This window comes from Misgurnus anguillicaudatus, chromosome 11 (assembly GCF_027580225.2).
Source record: "Misgurnus anguillicaudatus chromosome 11, ASM2758022v2, whole genome shotgun sequence".
Lineage (NCBI taxonomy): Eukaryota > Metazoa > Chordata > Actinopteri > Cypriniformes > Cobitidae > Misgurnus > Misgurnus anguillicaudatus.
The window spans coordinates 29,279,899-29,298,427 of NC_073347.2; the positions used below are offsets into that span (position 1 = coordinate 29,279,899).

General features: G+C 36.1%; 3 protein-coding genes across 4 annotated transcripts; 2 read left to right on the top strand and 1 right to left on the bottom strand.

Annotated features, from left to right (window-relative positions):
- Positions 1-917: 917 nt before the first annotated feature.
- Positions 918-2,701, bottom strand: dnajc12 (DnaJ (Hsp40) homolog, subfamily C, member 12). Its single transcript, XM_055169463.2, has 5 exons — positions 2,522-2,701; positions 1,999-2,077; positions 1,785-1,924; positions 1,548-1,692; positions 918-1,334 (listed from the first exon to the last, which is right to left on the bottom strand). The coding sequence occupies exons 1-5, from the start codon at positions 2,597-2,599 to the stop codon at positions 1,252-1,254; spliced, it is 525 nt and encodes a 174-aa protein (XP_055025438.2). The 5' UTR covers positions 2,600-2,701; the 3' UTR covers positions 918-1,251.
- A 538-nt stretch (positions 2,702-3,239) lies between these two features.
- Positions 3,240-10,349, top strand: sirt1 (sirtuin 1). Its single transcript, XM_055169456.2, has 9 exons — positions 3,240-3,534; positions 4,187-4,312; positions 4,548-4,786; positions 4,899-5,051; positions 5,137-5,284; positions 6,604-6,683; positions 6,763-6,949; positions 7,658-8,311; positions 9,410-10,349. Exons 1-9 carry the CDS (start codon positions 3,300-3,302, stop codon positions 9,700-9,702), a joined length of 2,115 nt encoding a protein of 704 aa, XP_055025431.2. The 5' UTR covers positions 3,240-3,299; the 3' UTR covers positions 9,703-10,349.
- A 1,896-nt stretch (positions 10,350-12,245) lies between these two features.
- Positions 12,246-17,074, top strand: cacul1 (CDK2 associated cullin domain 1). Of its 2 annotated transcripts, XM_055169461.2 has the most exons (9): positions 12,246-12,380; positions 12,469-12,550; positions 12,871-12,997; positions 13,076-13,178; positions 15,702-15,797; positions 15,896-15,998; positions 16,113-16,202; positions 16,279-16,417; positions 16,491-17,074. In XM_055169461.2, exons 3-9 carry the CDS (start codon positions 12,873-12,875, stop codon positions 16,528-16,530), a joined length of 696 nt encoding a protein of 231 aa, XP_055025436.1. In that variant the 5' UTR covers positions 12,246-12,380; positions 12,469-12,550; positions 12,871-12,872; the 3' UTR covers positions 16,531-17,074. The 2 variants fall into 2 exon arrangements, with proteins under 2 accessions (XP_055025436.1, XP_055025435.1); XM_055169460.2 differs by having other exon boundaries at positions 12,257-12,550.
- The last annotated feature ends 1,455 nt before the right edge of the window (positions 17,075-18,529 follow it).

The window sequence follows — 18,529 nt, forward strand, 5'->3', positions numbered from 1 at the left end:
CGCGAACGTTTTTCCGATCGACTCGAAAACACCATAGGAAGAAACTAACCTTACCTTCTGAACAAAAAGTTCTATTGGCGTTATATTAAAATTTTCATCAGAAATGGCCGAAAATTGCAAAAAACGAAAAATTACCTTCAAATTTTGTGTTTTTTACACATAAATGGTTGTAACTTTGTAACGAAAAGAGATTTTTTCACCAGATTTGATACGATGATGCATGAGCACATTCTGAGGCCACACAAAAAAAAATTGTATGCTTGCACCACTAGATGGCCTTATAATTGAACAAAACCTTTGATAACAAGCCAGCCCTATGGTCATACAACTGTTTCTTAACTAAACTAAAGTGTATAGTCATAAAACTAGCTAGATGTAACACAATCATGACCTGATGTTGCATGCACAATTTTTTCATTGCGCCACCTACTGGTTTTGAGATGGAATATGGTATTTTTGCCTAAAACTACTGCAACAACACATCTAAAACCATGAGTCATCATGGATTATTCCTTTCATGGCTTTGACTATAATCACTGGTGGTTGCCAATTTACTCCCTAGCAACCATTGAGAATACCTTATCAACCGTTTTTGCAAAAGCTATATCTCTGCATCAGAACATCGTAGAGACATGGGGATGGTCTCTTTTGACTAATTAAACTTGTTGTAACATGATGTGACCACTGCAAACACCACTCACATGTCCTTCAGTGTTCTAATGTTCCATGATTGTCAATAACAGAAGGACGATTGCAGTAGACAAGAACTTAGATTAATTTTGTTGATAACTTTTTTGTTTTTTCATCTAAAATTATTAGATTTACCTAGGTTCTTCAATCTGCTTATCCAATCTCAATTTTACATCCTTTTGTGCCCTTTTCGGCTTGACCCCGGCATTGCTGCTTGCAGCTATATTTATAAATAATTATTATTAATAGTTGACATTTAAATTAGTATACTAGTTGTATATTATTTAAATAAATAGAATCAACATTATCTTTATGGTAGTCAGAATCATTTCCTGTGCAAACTTTACATGTCAAGCTAAATATGTAATACCCTCTCAATAATCAATCTAAATAGAATTTAAGCCATACAGCCGTATAAAGCATCAGCAATAAAAAAAAACACCAGGTAAAAGTTGACAGATGTCAGAAATTATAAAACATCAGTTGGTCTTGATTTACATGTCACAAAAGACAAACACAAACACACAAAGCCAAGTAAAGAGCAAATGAATCAATTAATTTTTATATTTCATAGTTTCTGAACTTCTGTAAAAGGCCTGAAGGAGTTTCAGCGGCCCAGCGGAACCTGCGATGCCAATACTCACCTGTGAAACAGACATAATACAACAGAAAATCTATTACATCAAAGATCTTATTCTATCTAGAATGTCTTCCTCCCTTTACCCAATATGCTATTTTCTTTATTTTAGTTTTCATTTTATGTTTGAAATTTGAAATTCTTGGTATCAAGAAGATATACAGATACAAAACAAATTGTCCTGTCACTCATCTTATGGTTTCATCATTATTTCTCTTACTTGATGGTAGTTGATCAGATGTTTTCTCTTCTTTATTTGCTTCACTGTCTGGTGGAGTCTCTTGATCTCCTGACTTCAATGTATCCGGATCTTTAGCGGCTTCCAGCATTGGCTCCTTTTTTGCCCGAACAGCCCAATGCATTGACTGAACAACCAGTCAGTGAAAGACACAGAACTGTAGTTATTACAGCAACTATGATACTGAATGATAACAGTATGCTAACATTCAGTGCTTACCGATTTAACTGAGTCACTGAGCGCTTGCCACTCACTGAATGGGATTGCGATTCGACTTCTGAGCCAGAGATCATAACTCTTTCTTTTCTTCTCATCTGTGAGAACTTCCTTAGCTTCCTGTAACTTCTGGAAATCCTCAACTGCAAGAAGTCATTCAAAAGTTATCTGACATGTGCATGACATTATGAAATTATGATTGATTTTACAGATGTACCTGCTTTGGGGTTCTCTGGATGTTTGTCTGGGTGACAAGCCAAGGCTCGTACTTTGAACTCATTAATAATCTGTTCAGTCTATGAGAGAGAGAGAGAGAGAGAGAGAGAGAGAGAGAGAGAGAGAGAGAGAGAGAGAGAGAGAGAGAGAGAGAGAGAGAGAGAGAGAGAGAGAGAGATGGAAAAGAAGACAAAATGCATTTGTCACAGGGTTATTTTAGCAGCCTCGTGATCATCATGTAAAGAGATGGTTTAGTGCATCTTCCAGCTGTTCACCCATCATCGTCATCATTACGTGATGAATGATGTCTCATACATGCAACAGGCTGTCAATGATGATATAATTAGATAAGCAAAGATTCAATGATGTTATTCAAAAGATGATTTACGCACATATTTACATGTTAACAGGCACCATTTTGACATTTATTGATGCATTTGACTTTAAAACTACGTTAAATCTAGCAGCATCGATAAATGCGTAAAAACAGTAAAGAGAGTTGAACTCGTAACTTGTGCATTTACCGTGGACAACTCATCACATCCCAGCCGCCCATAATAATCCTCCAAATCCTCCGATCTGTAGTTTAATATCGCCTCCATGCGCGTCAATCTTCAACACCAAAGTAAACCACAGCACAACACTACCGTAAAGTGTCGTGTATTTACTTTCACTGTCAGCTGCTGAAGTCCACCCATAGAGAGCCCATCACGGGTGCACTGATAGTATGGACTTTACGGTAGCTGTGCTTTTAAATGGACCGTGTATGCGTGTATGACTTCTTGCAGCGCTGCGCAGACTAATCGGAGTATGACGTCAAAGTACCACGAGAGCACGGCTTTCCAATCAATCTCGCGGTACTTTTATGTCATTCAGCAAACGGTCTGCGCAACGCTGCATCAAGTCGAACGCACATATACTGTGGTAGACTTGTTTCTGGTGTACATAATTGTATAAAATAAAATAACTTATATATATATTTTGTCTTAGTTTGTAAATTTGTGTTTTAAAATTAAGCAGGATGCATATGTAACACTGAATTAGCAGATTGTTTGCAATGCTATTGACTTGATATGCTGGTCCTTGTTCGAAAAAAGTATAGTATACAATAGCATATATGAAGAACATGGTTTTACGCATAGACATTATGGTTTAAGTTACCTTTGGTCACGCAGCAATCACGTGCTCGCTCGGTTTAAATGTCGAAGCGGCCACGCGCGCCTACTTGTACAGTACGCAGTTCGTGATGTCACCTTACATCATCACCGGAAACTCCTCCTCCACATTCACTCCCTGCCGAAGATGGCGGACGGTGAAAATAAACGGGCCGGACCCGCCAGCACCGGCGGCTCTATTGAGCCGGACGAGCCGGTTTTAAAGAGACCGAGAGTAAGCATAGACCCGTCCAGTCATTTGGACAACGGCGCTTCTGTCGGAACCGAACCGGCGGAGTCAGAACCGGCGGTGACGGATCAGACCGATCAGGCCTCAGTAAAGCACCCTGAACCCGGACGGACCGCCGAACCCGAGATGTCCGGTACGCTTATCAATTAACCCTTTATTTATTCACGAAGTTTATTACATGTTTTGTGAGTTTCTGGTTCATTCTTTTTATACTAAACTAACAGTCTAGAGTGGAGAGCTGTCAGCTTTACTGTGTTTTACCATGTTTTACTTTATATGTGGGGTTTGAATTACTGTTTTAGTAAAAGACGAATTGTAATAACCAGTTTAGTTTGTGTGTTCAGTATAATATTAATATTAATAAGAATTAACGCAAACACATATTACCATAGTAAAACCACGTTTTTAATCTGTTTAGTTACAGAAGACATCAACTTATCAAAGTATCATTTAAGTCACAGATTCATAGATTTGACTAAATTATAAAGTCTGTCAAGCAATAGATTGTAAAGCTGCTCGAGAGTTTTGGAGGGAATATATTGCTTCGACATGTTGTTAACTCCATAAATATTTATTTTAGTTTTTATTTAGATATTAATTTTCATAAGTCATTCTGAAAAACACAGACCATCTCAGATGACTTTCAGGTTATAAAGCTTAATTTTTTCATGTATGTTCTTGTGGCTGACGCATTAATGAATTTCTAATGTAAATTTATACAGTACAGCTTTGATTTAATTCATTGCGATGTATCATTAATAATATAAGACGTGTCTTTCACACAGAGTTGATTGATGAAGGTTTACATTCTAATGGATTCATCTCACCCGATCGTCTTCATGATGATGATGAGGATGATGACCGTTCATCTCGTGCCAGCTCCAGCGACTGGACCCCTCAGCCACAGATCGGTGAGTCTTGACCTAAGATGACACACCACTCCTTTAATCTTGCATGCTTGAATGTCAAATATTTGCTCATATACAAGCATCGATATGAATGCTTGGATCAAATATCTATTAATCTGCTCTAGAATTAAAGTTGGATTTACAAACCACTTTTTATTGAATTAATTCACTCTAGTATAGTCTGCTATACAGTTTATATAGATGTTTCATTGTGTTCTGTCTTGGCCTGTTTGTTTAGGTTCCTACCGGTTCATTCAGCAGCACATCATGAGAGGAACCGACCCGAGAGAGATTCTGAAGGACCTGCTTCCTGAGACCACCCTTCCATCGGATCTGGATGACATGACGCTGTGGCAGATCATCATCAACATCTCAGAGCCACCGAAAAGGAAGAAGCGCAAAGACATTAACACTTTAGAGGACGTCGTCCGGCTCCTGAACGAGGGAAAGAAAATTCTTGTCCTCACTGGTGCCGGGGTGCGTTTTCAGTCTTTGAACTCTCGATACGTACTCTATGACTGACAATCTCTGAATTTCAATATTTAGTTTTTTTACATTGGTTACATTGGTTTGGTTCTCGTCATCACAGGTATCAGTTTCCTGTGGAATTCCTGACTTCCGATCAAGAGATGGGATTTACGCTAGACTCGCCGTGGATTTTCCGGACCTTCCCGACCCTCAAGCGATGTTCGACATAGAATATTTTAAAAGAGACCCGAGGCCTTTTTTCAAATTCGCAAAGGTTTGATATGTTTCTGCATTTCCCACAACAAATATCGCACACAACATAAATACTTCAATAGCATTATCCCTCTTATTTTGCAAAGGAAATCTACCCTGGACAATTCCAGCCGTCTCCATGTCACAGATTTATATCAATGTTGGATAAGAAAGGAAGGTTACTACGAAACTATACTCAGAATATTGATACACTGGAGCAGGCTGCTGGGATCCAGAAGATAATTCAGTGTCACGGTACGGCTGGTCTATATGATGTGCAATAGAAATGATGATCATAGCATCAGTAAGAAGATTTACATTCAGTAAAAACAAACTTTATAACCTGCTATATAACTCGTGCTTGAAATATTTGACCTGATTTACAGTCAGTGTTTGTGTCCATTTGGATGCCTTTATGGCAGGGGTCTCCAACCTTTTCCGTGAGGAAGAGGGCTACTTTTTTGATATAGTCTACTTAAAACTTTTTTTATTTTACTTGTTGATTTTATTTTATTGTTTTTTATTTATTGACATGATTTATTATTGTTTAAAAATTGTAACATACATAAGTTTTAATAAAACTATTTAATAAATAAATATTAAAATTGAGGCTTTTAATAGAATGTGCTTTGGGGGGCAACTCACCGGGTACCATGTTGGAGACCACTGCTTTAGGGTATGATAGTGTATATCAACTGCATGTCTGTTATTTCTTCAATTCTAGAAACACATTTGGGTGATTCTCACGAAATCCAGACTTAAAAGGTGTCCAGCAGCAGATTTTTTTAAAAAGCCATTGAAGCCCATTTTTTTGCACATATAAGATTATTTACACTTTTTAGATTATCATTATAAAAATCACCATTACCGCAACATGATATTACATTTAATATATCCATTTACAAACTCATGTTTCGGTAATGAGAACTAAAAAGTTGTCTAGGTACTATGACAAACAAAATTTCAACTTTTATCTGGAGAGAAAAAAATAAGAACTGCTTACCTGGTAGCCATCTTGAGTGTCACAGTCAATTATGTCTCTTCCAACAAATTTTTTTTGAGGGCTTAAACAATGATTGAAAATTGCTGCGGAGGATGAGAATATTTTTCTTTATATTCCTTATTATTGTCTCTACCTTTACCATTTACATTTACATTGATCCCTAAATAGCACATGTTTCTTTACTGTAAATGTTTATAGTATAACATGCACTAAAGCTTTTTATTTATTTATTTATTTTTTAATTATAAATTTTCCATGTCAAAGAACCCAAATCCAGTCATGGACACATTGCGGTAATGAAAATTTTCCCCTTAAATGTGGAAAAAACAACAAAATTGGTTTGTATGATGTCATTTGAAATCATGTGCAAAATATTACATAAAGAGATGTTTATAAGTGTATGATTCTTATTTTGAAACTCTTACTTTGCATTTACTTTTTCTATCAAAATGTTTCATGACACCTCAAAAGTCTAATTTCGCGAGAATCACCCATTTGTGTTATTTTGGGATGAAACGTAATGGAATAGTTCTATAATTCCGTTTTTATATGGACTCTGTTTATCTTTCAGGGTCTTTCGCCACAGCATCTTGTCTTGTGTGTAAACATAAGGTGGACTGTGAGGCCATAAGGGAAGATATATTCAACCAGGTATGCAAAATTTGCTCATCAAACAGTAGATAAAATTTGTAATGTGTTAGTGGTTATACAGAACATTTCGCTTTTGCAGGTTGTTCCTCACTGCTTGAGGTGTCCGTCAGACATCCCTTATGCCATCATGAAACCAGACATTGTTTTCTTTGGTGAGAACCTTCCAGAATTTTTCCACCGAGCCATGAAGCAGGACAAGGATGAGGTTGACCTGCTCATTGTGATCGGCTCCTCGCTGAAAGTGCGGCCAGTTGCTTTAATACCAAGTATGTGTTGTTTTACTTTGTCCGTTTATGTGAAGCATAGTTGACACCGTAATTTCAAAATGATCAAATATGAATGATTTATTAGCCTGACTGTAATATTGTTTTGTACAAGATGGTAATACCATGCTACTGAATGATTACCACGTTCATATACCATGTTATTTAAGGGATAGTTCACCCAAAAATAAAAAAATAATGTCATTAATGACTCACCCTCATGTCGTTCCAAACTCGTAAGACCTTCGTTCATCTTCGGAACAAAGATGTTTTATATTTAGTCTGAGAGCTTGTTGACCCTTCATTGAAAATCTATGTATGGTTTACTGTCCATGTCCAGAAAGGTAATAAAACATCATCAAAGTAGTCCATGTGACATCAGTGGGTCAGTTAGAATCTGTTGAAGCATCAAAAATACATTTTGGTCCAAAAATATCAAAAATTACGACTTTATTCAACATTGCCTTCTCTTCCACGTCTGTTGTGAAGCACATGCGTGAGACTAAAGTCACGTGACTGCAATGACGTCATCAAAAAAATCATACAGGTTAAAACAACATGCGGGTGAGAAAATGACGACTTAATTTTTGCAGAATACCTCAGAAGGGTAACTATAGTATTGTGTTTTTGTTATTGATATTACATTTCGTCTAGTTTTGATTTATTTTATCTGAAAAAGTCAAATGATGTTGTCATTTCATCTCTCTATAGGCTCTGTCCCTCATGAAGTGCCTCAGGTGTTAATAAACCGCGAGCCTCTGCCGCACCTGAACTTTGATGTGGAGCTGCTCGGAGACTGTGATGTCATCATAAATGAGCTCTGCCATCGTTTGGGTGGCGACTTCGAGCAGCTGTGCTTCAACTCCTCACGTCTCAGTGAGATCAGAGAGAAGCCCCCCGCACCGTTACCTCCTCCACCTGAGCCGCTGTCTGCTGAGAGCACATCTGCAGAGGACACGAATGCATCGGTTCATTCATCAGCGCTCACAGACTCCTCCGAGATCCCCAGACTCACTAACTGTCAAAATGCACCAGCTCACAAAACTGATGAAATAACATCATCACCAGAAGCCAGTAAAACAAGCCCTCTATCAGAAACATTAGATAGACAAAAAACAGACCCCAGCGCACCGAGCCCTGAGTCACAGGTGACGAACTCACATTCTGTGGAGACGACAGCCACTTGTGCGGAAAAATCAGACTCCTGTAAAAACCCAGCATCTGATGCTACAGAAGCAGAGAGCGCTACAGACGATGCACAACGTCCTAAAGAAGAAGAACCGAGGGATCATCGACGAGTTGAAATGCCCAGACGCTGCTGGAGAAGTCGAATCTTTCAGAGTCCAATCAGCAAACGGCTTGGAGGTAAAGTCTTGTGTACATCATTTGTTGGTGTATTTGGTGTCGTGATCTGTTTTCGAGATATTCAGAAAATAAGGCATTGGTACTATTAGCTTTGCAGCTGTTAAAAGTCTTATGATTAAATGATCATGTTGTACATGTCTGCCTAAACATTTGTTAAACAGCCTTTATAATCATATCAATATGGGTGATTTTTAGAAGGTGTCCAGCAACAGAATGTTTAAAAAGCCCTTGAAACCAAATTTTCTTGCAAATATAAGATTAAGGTCTGAACTTACTATAACCATTATTTATAGAGGATTTAAAAAATATTTCCTATAGAATTATTTACATTTTTTTAGATTATCATTATCAAAAATGATCATTACCGCAACATGATATTACATTGAATGTATGATTTACAAACTCATGTTTCGGTAATGAGAACTAAAAAGTTGTCTAGGTACTATGACAAACAAAATTTCAACTTTTATCTGGAGAGAAAAAATAAGAACTGCTTACCTGGTAGCCATCTTGAGTGTCACAGTCAATTATGTCCCTTCCAACAATTTTTTTTTTTTTGAAAATGTTAGTTCCTTGAGGGCTTAAACAATGATTGAAAATTGTTGCGGAGGATGAGAAAATTGGTCTTGGACACATTTATATTCCTTATTATTGCCTCTACATTAACCAATGATCACCAAATACCACATGTTTCTTTACTGTAAATGTTTATAGTATGACATGCACTGAAGCTTTTTATTTTTTAGATTTTTTAATTATAAATATTTCCATGTCAAAGAACCCAAATTCAGTCATGGGCATGTTGCGGTAATGAAAATTTTCCCTTAAATGTGGAAAAAACAACAAAATTGGTTTGTATGATGTCATTTGAAATCATGTACATGAAGAGATGTTTGTAACTGTATGCTTCTTATTTTGATACTCTTACTTTGCATTTACTTTTTTTTATCAGAATGTTTCATGACACCTCATAAGTCTAATTTCGCGAGAATCACCCAGATTTAAAATCTTAAAATGGCCAAAAATCTACTAATAATTAATATCCTGACTGAAAGTGAAAGAGCCCTATGTGATGGTATACTTGTGTTTGTGTCTCAGCCTCGCAGTACTTATTTCAAACACCGAACCGCTACATTTTCCACGGGGCCGAAGTTTACTCCAGTTCAGAAGATGAGACGTCCAGTTCATGTGGCAGTGACAGCGAAGCTTCTCGTTGCAGTGCGGATGGTTATGAAAATGAAGACAGTGATGTAGAGGAGGAAGGTGGATCAGTGATATTAGAGAGAAACACAGAGGGCTGCCTCGAAGAGACTGTACAGGAAAATGAACACAAAGGCCTTCAGACGGACTGCACAACAGATACAAACCTGCAAACCACCACAGACCTTTAAAACAGGCACTCAATAACTGCGCATAGGCGCTAGCTGTATTTAATGTCCTCAAGTCTGTTTGTTATATTTTTGTATTTCACTCGCCCTTAAACTCATTTTCTTTTTCTAATGCATGCAACTTTCATTTTGTTTGGCTTATAAATGTTCTTTTTTATCACATCTTTGTATTTTTGCATTTTTAGACAACATGTTTAATTCCAATGAATGTTTTTGCTTGTGGACACAGTGGAATTCGTCTTTCCATGTAATCGTTTGGGATACAAAGGGAATGCTTTTCAGACCAAAGATCACTTTATCCATATCTATTTTTTTGTCTTACGTTTCTTGCTAAAGCTGTTCATTGTCCACAATGTACATAAAACTGGCATTTTCCAAACATTTGGCAGCTATGTTCAGCCTCCTACTAATGTATTTTATACCTTACAACATTTGTTAGTCTTCAAATAGATGTAGCCTTTTTTCATTAGTTTTCAGATTTAAAAAAAAAAGAAATATGACATGCCTTCACACTCTTGTACTTGTAGAAGTTCTCAAGCACTTTGTGTTTTCTTTACTGTACCTCTTTCTAGAGAACGTATAAATGCATTTCCCTGTTTTTCACTGACTGGGCATTAAATCTTTATGAGATTATCAACTTGAAATATCAACATGACTTTGTGACTTAATGCTGTTGATCTTTTTGACTTAATTTGATCAGTGATTTAACAGAAATAACTTTAATGTTTAAATGTCACATTCTTTTTGATCCCATTTTTTAAACCCTAGTTATCGTGTAATGTTGCTATAATAGCATAAATAATACCTGTAAAATGTAAAAGCTCACAGTTCACTGTCAGGCGATATATTTTCTTTAACAGAATTTGTCTTTCAAAGCCTACCGCAAACGGCCGGTTTGGACTAAAGCCCTCTATTTCCTGCTTTAATGACGTCACTAGAAAAGTTTTTGACTAAACTCCGCCCACAGGAATACACATTAGTCGCCAGCTAAGCTAAAGGCAAGCTAAGCTGCTATCAAATCACAACACACTAAACAAGCTACACAATCAGAACTCTATATGTATTTCTGAAGGAGGGACTTCAGTCCGTTTTAAGGACAGTGTAAACGGCGCTATACAGATAATTAATTGTGTGGAAAATACCGTGTGTTTTTACATGTGAAACATGAACACATGTTATATTGCGCACTGTAAACACAATCAAAGCTTCAAAAACACAGAAAGAACAGGACCTTTAAATATTATATTTTAACGCACCAATTCTGTTTACGTATTGTGAAGTGACAATTATTTAAAAATGCTTATTCATTTAGACGTCGCTACTCCCCCCTCCACAGCGTCAGCTTCTGACACACATCGAGAGATCGTCTTTTAGGGAACCGAGGTTACGATAGTAACCGGAGATGTTTTTTGGACTCTTATTACACACTGATTTGCTAATTACTGTATATGATGCATGTCATTTTAAAGAAGAATAGTAGAGGAACATGAACACTTTTTTACACTGATCAATATATTTTTTTTTAAATCATCCATGATGCTAAAGGCGATGGTTATTGTGCACTGTAGTAACATTTTTAAATGTAATTCCTTACAGATGTTTTCTAAAACACACCGTATCAAACGTGTTTATATTTTTATACATTATACGATTTCCTTCATGACAATTCATAACAATAACAGATCTAAGAGGGTAGTTTTTTTAAATTGCATCACCATTTTGGGAAAATAATGACGTAGTGAGAGTCAGTTTCAAAAATGTCACATGGCCACAGGTGGACCCAATTTGTTTTTACATATGTATAGCACTAATACCCTGTTCTGAACCTAAACAATCTTGACAAACTATATATTGTTGGAAAGCTCAAAGAGTGCAGTTTTCATAATTCAGATTTTAAAACGCACCGTATTAAACTTGTTTATATTTTTATACATTGTACGATTCCTTCATAACATATAACAATTCATAACAATAATCAATCTATTACTTCATGTCTTATTGGTGCGACTAATTTTGTGAATACCACAAGTTTATTCATTTTATTTTTATTTTAGCTTGGCCCTAATAAATATTAATTTTAATTATTAAATATTTTAATATAAAATTTATTAAAAATAAATAGTTTATTAATTAAACCGTTTATATGTCTGCAATTAGTGTAGTGCTACCGTGCTACTTGGTACTGAATTATTTGGTGTGTTCTAATAACACCATAGATATCCCTTACGAAAATTAACCATGGTTTCATTGTGGTAAAAGTTTTAAAACCATGGCTTTACTACACTAACCATGGTTTAAATATGGTAATTGGTTATCAAAACCATGGTTATTTTGTAGTTACTAAGGTTTTACTACAGTAACCATAGTTTTTTTGTTTTAACTGTTGTAAAACCAAAGTTAATTTTCGTAAGGGATGTGATACATGTCTAAAAACCATGCACAAAATAGACAACATTTAAGTGGTAATTTTTTAAACAACTGATAACATTTATAACCGAACGTTCGCTCTTATTTTTACACGAAAACTCTTATTTTGACACATGAACTCTTATTTAACACATTTCCGCCATAACGGAAGTCACTTCGGTCTCGCTGCGGAGTGACAACAAAACAAACGAAAGGGAAACTCATCATGTTCATGATGATCGATGAGCTGAAGACTTGATTATGGGGTGTTAAAGGTCTAATATGGATGATATGGAGGATGATGGTTTGGAAGCGCTTGATGATCATAATCATAATTCACGCGCTCTATGTTCACCTGTGCAGGTGTGTGTGGATTCAGACTCGAGCAGTGACACGTGTGAATCAGACAGCAGTGCAGCAGCGCTCGTGCTTAACTCCAGATTCCGTGAGTCTTTTATAAACACTACAGTGATGCTGTCTGATCGTCACACAATGTCATATTACAATCATTCACATAACATAGCATTTACATCCTAGTTCCGCTCGGTGCTTCATGTAATGCTGTGACACAAACATGGGTGAAGTTTTAATGATACTGTCTCACAACAAATTGTTCCAAGGTCTTTTTAACGAGGGTACAAACATATTAAAAATAAAATGTGCAGCATAAAGGGTCAGACCTGCATCGACCTGAGTTCTTGAATCCCATGGGAACCCGAAGCCCTTCAGTGTGTTATGTGTATTATTATATGTTTATGTGTCCAGTCATGAACGCTATGACTGCAGAAGACTACAGGACGGTTTACTGGCCCAAACTGGAGAGTGCCATCGATCAGCTGCTCACTCAAAGCCCATTGGATCACATCTCTATCTCATATGAACAAATATATAGGTCAGTATAATGTATGTATATGACACTTGTGTTGACACTGTTGCTTGTGTTTTAAAGTCAGACATCTTTCTTTTGCAGTCATGTGTATAAATGTGTGTGTCAGCAGCATTCAGAACTGCTGTACAATGACTTGATGTGGAAAATCTCATCACATCTGGATCGAGTCTCTTCAGAGTTGCAGGCCAGCATGTAAACACCCTTCAACTTGTGCTGGAGAAATAATAACTTGTCAATAGAAAGCTGCAGGGATAATATTGGGATGATATGTATTTAACTTGTTTTTTAGTTAGCTATTAGATCTTCGGGTCCTCTCGTCCCTAAATCAATGCGTTTTTTGAATGGGGTTTTGAGGTTAGACATCTTAAAGGTGCCATTTTTTAAGGATCTCTTGACAAAAATGCAATATAATATACATAACTATATTATCAGCGGTGTATAAAGATCTTACATAATCAACTGTATTGTTTTTATTACCTTACAGTGAGCCGTTTTTTTCTACGTACACAACGGATTTCCTTACATTATTGTCGCCATTTTGCACTGCCATGTTTCTACAGTAGCCCAAAATGGACAAACTGCTCTATAGAGCGTGTTTTGTCAATATGTTGTCTCAAAGGATGACATGTTTGTCCTGTCGCCAGAGGGCGCTCTCGTGCAGAAACTTAATATGCGCTGCAGACGAAGTTCCATACACGCGCAGCTATGACACGTAGCTCCAGGAAATGTCTTAAGGATATATTATTTATTGCTGTTCTTCAAACTTTTTCAGGTAGCTTCATGATAATAAAGAATATGTATAATGATTATGTTTGTTGCTTTTTTAAGTGCATGTTATAAACGACTCAAACTAATAGTAATTTCAGATCGATAAGGAGTTACTGATCAAAATCCGTAGCTTTGAATAAGATCGGCTGTCCGATTCAGAATAGTGATCGGCCACGTATTTTTAGTAGATACTGTATCGGCGTTGATCGGAGGGGCACACCTAGTAGCTGCACTATGCGTTTCGAAAGGGAGGGGTGAGCTGTATACTGAGATGTTGGTTGAAGTTCACAGTCTCACTGCTACAAATCTACACGGTGGACCTTTAAATAAGATCTTGGGTTAACACAAGGTCAAGACATTTTCAGGTTTTATTCTACAATATAAAACAAAAGTTATTACCCCACTTGTGATTTAAAAAAAGTTTTACATGTCTTGAAAAATGCATTGCTGACACTAAATGCCAATGGGACTGAATGTCTACATTTTGGGAACTTTAAAGGGGACATATCATGAAAATCTGACTTTTTTCATGTTTAAGTGCTATAATTGGGTCCCCAGTGCTACTATCAATCTAGAAAATGTGAAAAAGATCAACCCAGTAACTTAGTTTTGAACCATTCTCTGCAAGCATGTGAAAAAAAGGTCATTGAAATGTGGCTCCCTTTGTGATGTCAGAAGGGGATAATACCACCCTTTAATCTGCACTATCCAACCACGGCACTGCCATTTAGTGCAGAGATCAACTCATTTGCATTTTAAAGGACACACCCTAAAACGACACATTTTTGCTCACACCTACAAAGTGGAAATTTTAACATGTTATAATAAATGATCTATATGGTATTTTTAACTAGAACTTCACATTTGTACTCTGGGGACACCAACGATTTATTTGACATCTGAAAAAAGTCTTGTGAAATGTCCCCTTTAAAAGTTATCATGCATGAAAATGTGCAAAATTCCCAAAAAAAGATTCATCCTCAGAACATGTTCTTGTTATCAACATGTTTTTAAATGTATTTAATAAAGTTTGAGAGAGTTGTCATAAGTTAATTTGTGATGGCATTTGAAGTTGAGTGACTGTGGTGTAGTTCACTTATTGTCTAGGTTAACTTTTTATTTCTAGTAAATGCATTTTAATCTTCAAAATTCATTAAAGTTTTGTTCATTTGTTAAAAATGTTTTGTTGATCACAGATCTTTTTTACAAATATCCAAAAGCCTATCGTAAAATCCCATTGACTTTTTGGTGAGGGATTCCATGTGAAGCTAACTTCCAGGTTGGCCTACAAAAATAAGTCATCTCACCAGCTCTGTATGAGACCCTGGACTACAAAACCAGTCATAAGGGTAATTTATTTTTAATTGAGGTTTATACTTCATCTGGAAGCTGAATAAATAATCTTTTCATTGATATATGGTTTGTTACAATAGTGCGGAGCCCCTAAGGTGACATTGGAGTAGGGAAATCTAAAGTTTGGTTTTGGGTGCTCACGTAGAACTTTCGCGCTCGCACGTAAAAGCGATAGTTACATTTTTGCTTCATGTCTCCTTAGGGGCTCCGTACAATGGGACAATATTTGGTGCAAAAAAATCTAAATATTGATAAAATCGCCTTTTAAAGTAAACACATTACTAATGATAAATATATCTTTTATATATTTACGGTAGGAAATTACAAAATATCTTTATAAACCATTATCTTTAATATCCTAATGATCTTTGGCATTTAAAAAAATCTATATTTTTGACCCATATAATGTATTGTTGGCTATTGCCAATATAACTTATGACTGCGTTTTGTGATTCACCCCAGGGTCACATATGGGGTGCTGCTGTATACAGAAAACGCATGCGGCCACATACTTAAATATATACCAAATACATAAATGTACAGAGATGACTATCCAACAAATAATATTCTCTGTTGTTTTCTGAAGGCCAGTCCACCCGAGTGTTTAATTGAAAACTTCAATGTTGCACTCACGCAGTATACAGCCGCCCTTCACTGCATTGTTCCAGTGTTTATCTACATGGTAAAAATGAAAATATATATATTTTTTTAATGTTATCTTTAACATGACATGGCTCCATTTCGATATATATTCTGAATTTTCACATGATTTTTTTGAAGAACAAGTTCTACATTGAAACTAAGCTGAACAGAGACCTGAAGGACGATCTTATGAAGCTCTTCTCTGATCGTGTAGCGGAGAAACACGTCAACACGTTACTACGTCAGTATAACTAGTTTTATTAATTCATGCTTGGTTTGCTTAAATTATAAGCGTGAGATTCATGTACATTACACTCCAAACTTGATTAACAAGACAATTTCTCTTCATTATCAGCACTTCTTAAAAATGCTCATTCCATGCCATTTCAAGTCAAACCATCAACAATGGCAAGTGTTGTGAAAGGCCTTTACACCCTCCGACCAGGTGAGATTTTAGCTTTGATTACTCTATCTTTCAGTATTTTTTTTTTTTTTTTAGTTAACCTGTATTTCTTTTACAGACTGGGTTCCTCTTGCACCGGCTCTGTTTTCTAGCTTCATTCCTCAGATTCATCCTCCCGCTGTTGAATCTCAGCTCCCGTTTTACGCTGCTCAAGACAAAAAACTTCAGCTGGAGTTGTCAGAAAACGGCTTCTGCAGGTAATCGACTGTAAACGCTGTTAAATTAGACCGAATCGGGATACTGACTTCACCTGAACCTGTCGTTTTTCAGGGGCGACCAGTCGCGGAAGCGATCGAGCGAGGAACCGTGATGGCCGTGTTGAAGTTCGCTTCATCTTATTTTAGTAAACAATCTGAGAAAACATTGCAGAAACACTTCACCTATACTCAGTTCAAGAATGGTTTGGGATTCTCAGTTATTTTGGGAACTCAGAAAAGCATTACAAATCTATACAGACCTGATAATCACTATAGCCTTCCTGGTGTGGGCAAAGACGGCACAGTTTCTGACCTCTTAGTATTTGAATGGCACATCGAGTTGGATCTAGATCTAGAACTATTTTCAAGATTTGTTGTGCTTGTTCTGGATTGATTTTATGCCGAGAAAGAAGATCTTCGTGGTCTTCAAGTTGTGGATGAAGGTATTTAGATTTTTCTCTTGTTTTGGAGTATGTGTTCTTAACTTTGGATTACTACTAAAGAGAAGCAACTTTATGAGCTGTAGTTCACACTGTTTTAAGCTGTTTTTACCATGCTCACTGTACCATTTTACCTGATAACAATGTGCCTTTCTTCCTTCCAGACTTTTAAGTGGAATTTGCTAAGTAAATGAATCCTATGATAAGACAACAGCAACCGTTGACTTGTTTTTCTCATGAGAAATAGTGCATTACATCTAGTATGCTGCATTTGAAACCCGATAATTTCTGTGAAAACAGCACAGGTTAAAAGACATGAGGTGAAATATAAAAAGCTGCTAATAATGGATCTGAATGAGAGCATGTCACTCAATCGAGAACATCTATTACTGTATAATCTTACATTAATAAGTCATTAACTAGCATTATTTGATACCAGACACATCACTAGTTAATGTGCAGCTCATATTCATATTAAATGTACATGAAGTACTAATCTGTGAGATATAATGTTAGTTTAATGACTTATTAAATTATGAAGTTTTAATTATTACCAAACAGTGTATTGAATGAATCACAATGCCAAACAGAAAACGTAACGTAATGTTCAATAAACAGTTACTTTCAAAACAACACTTTTATTGCTCTCATATTTCTCATTCGATAATAAAAACAAATGGGTGATTTTCACGAAATCCAGATTTAGAATTTTGAAGCCAATTTTTTTTTTTTGCACCTATAAGGTTAAGGTCTGAACTTACTATAACCTTTATTTTTAGAGGATAAAAATAATCCTATAGAATTATTTACATTTTTTTTTTAGATTATCAGTATCAAAAATTATCATTACCGCAACATATTACATTAAATATATGCATTTACAAAATTCATGTTTCGGTAATGACAACTAAAAAGTTGTCTAGGTACTATAACAAACAAAATTTCTACTTTTATCTGGAGAGAAAAAATAAGAAGTGCTTACCTGCTAGCCATTTGGAGTGTCACAGTCAATTATGTCCCTTCCAACACTTTTTTTTGCAATGTGAGGTCCTTGAGGGCTTAAACAATGATTGAAAATTGTTGCGTAGGATGAGAAAATTGGTATTGGACACATTTAAATTCCTTATTATTGTCTCTACTTTTACCAATGATCACCAAATACCACATGTTTCTTTACTGTAAATGTTTATAGTGTAACATGCACTGAAGCTTTTTATTTTTTAAATTTTTGAATTATAAATCTTTCCATGTCAAAGAACCCAAATCCAGTCATGGACACGTTGCGGTAATGAAAATGTTCCCCTTAAATATGGAAAAAACAACAAAATTGGTTTGTATGATGTCATTTGAAATCATGTGCAAAATAGTACATGAAGAGATGGTTGTAACTGTGTGCTTTTTATTTTGATGCTCTTGCCTGTGCATTTGCTTTTTTATCAAAGTGTTTCATGACTCATGGGTCTAATTTTAGTGAGAATCACCCAAATGGTTATTTCCTTATTTCTTTGTTTTAAAGGTCATCTAACTGGCAATTTTTTAAGATGTTATATTACTCTCAGGTGTATCCAGAATGTTCCTTTTAAGTGTCAGGTCCAAAGACCCTATGACTTGGCATTACTAAATAGTGTTATGAGGCACACCAACGATCTGCGAGAGTAGATTACGTACAAAG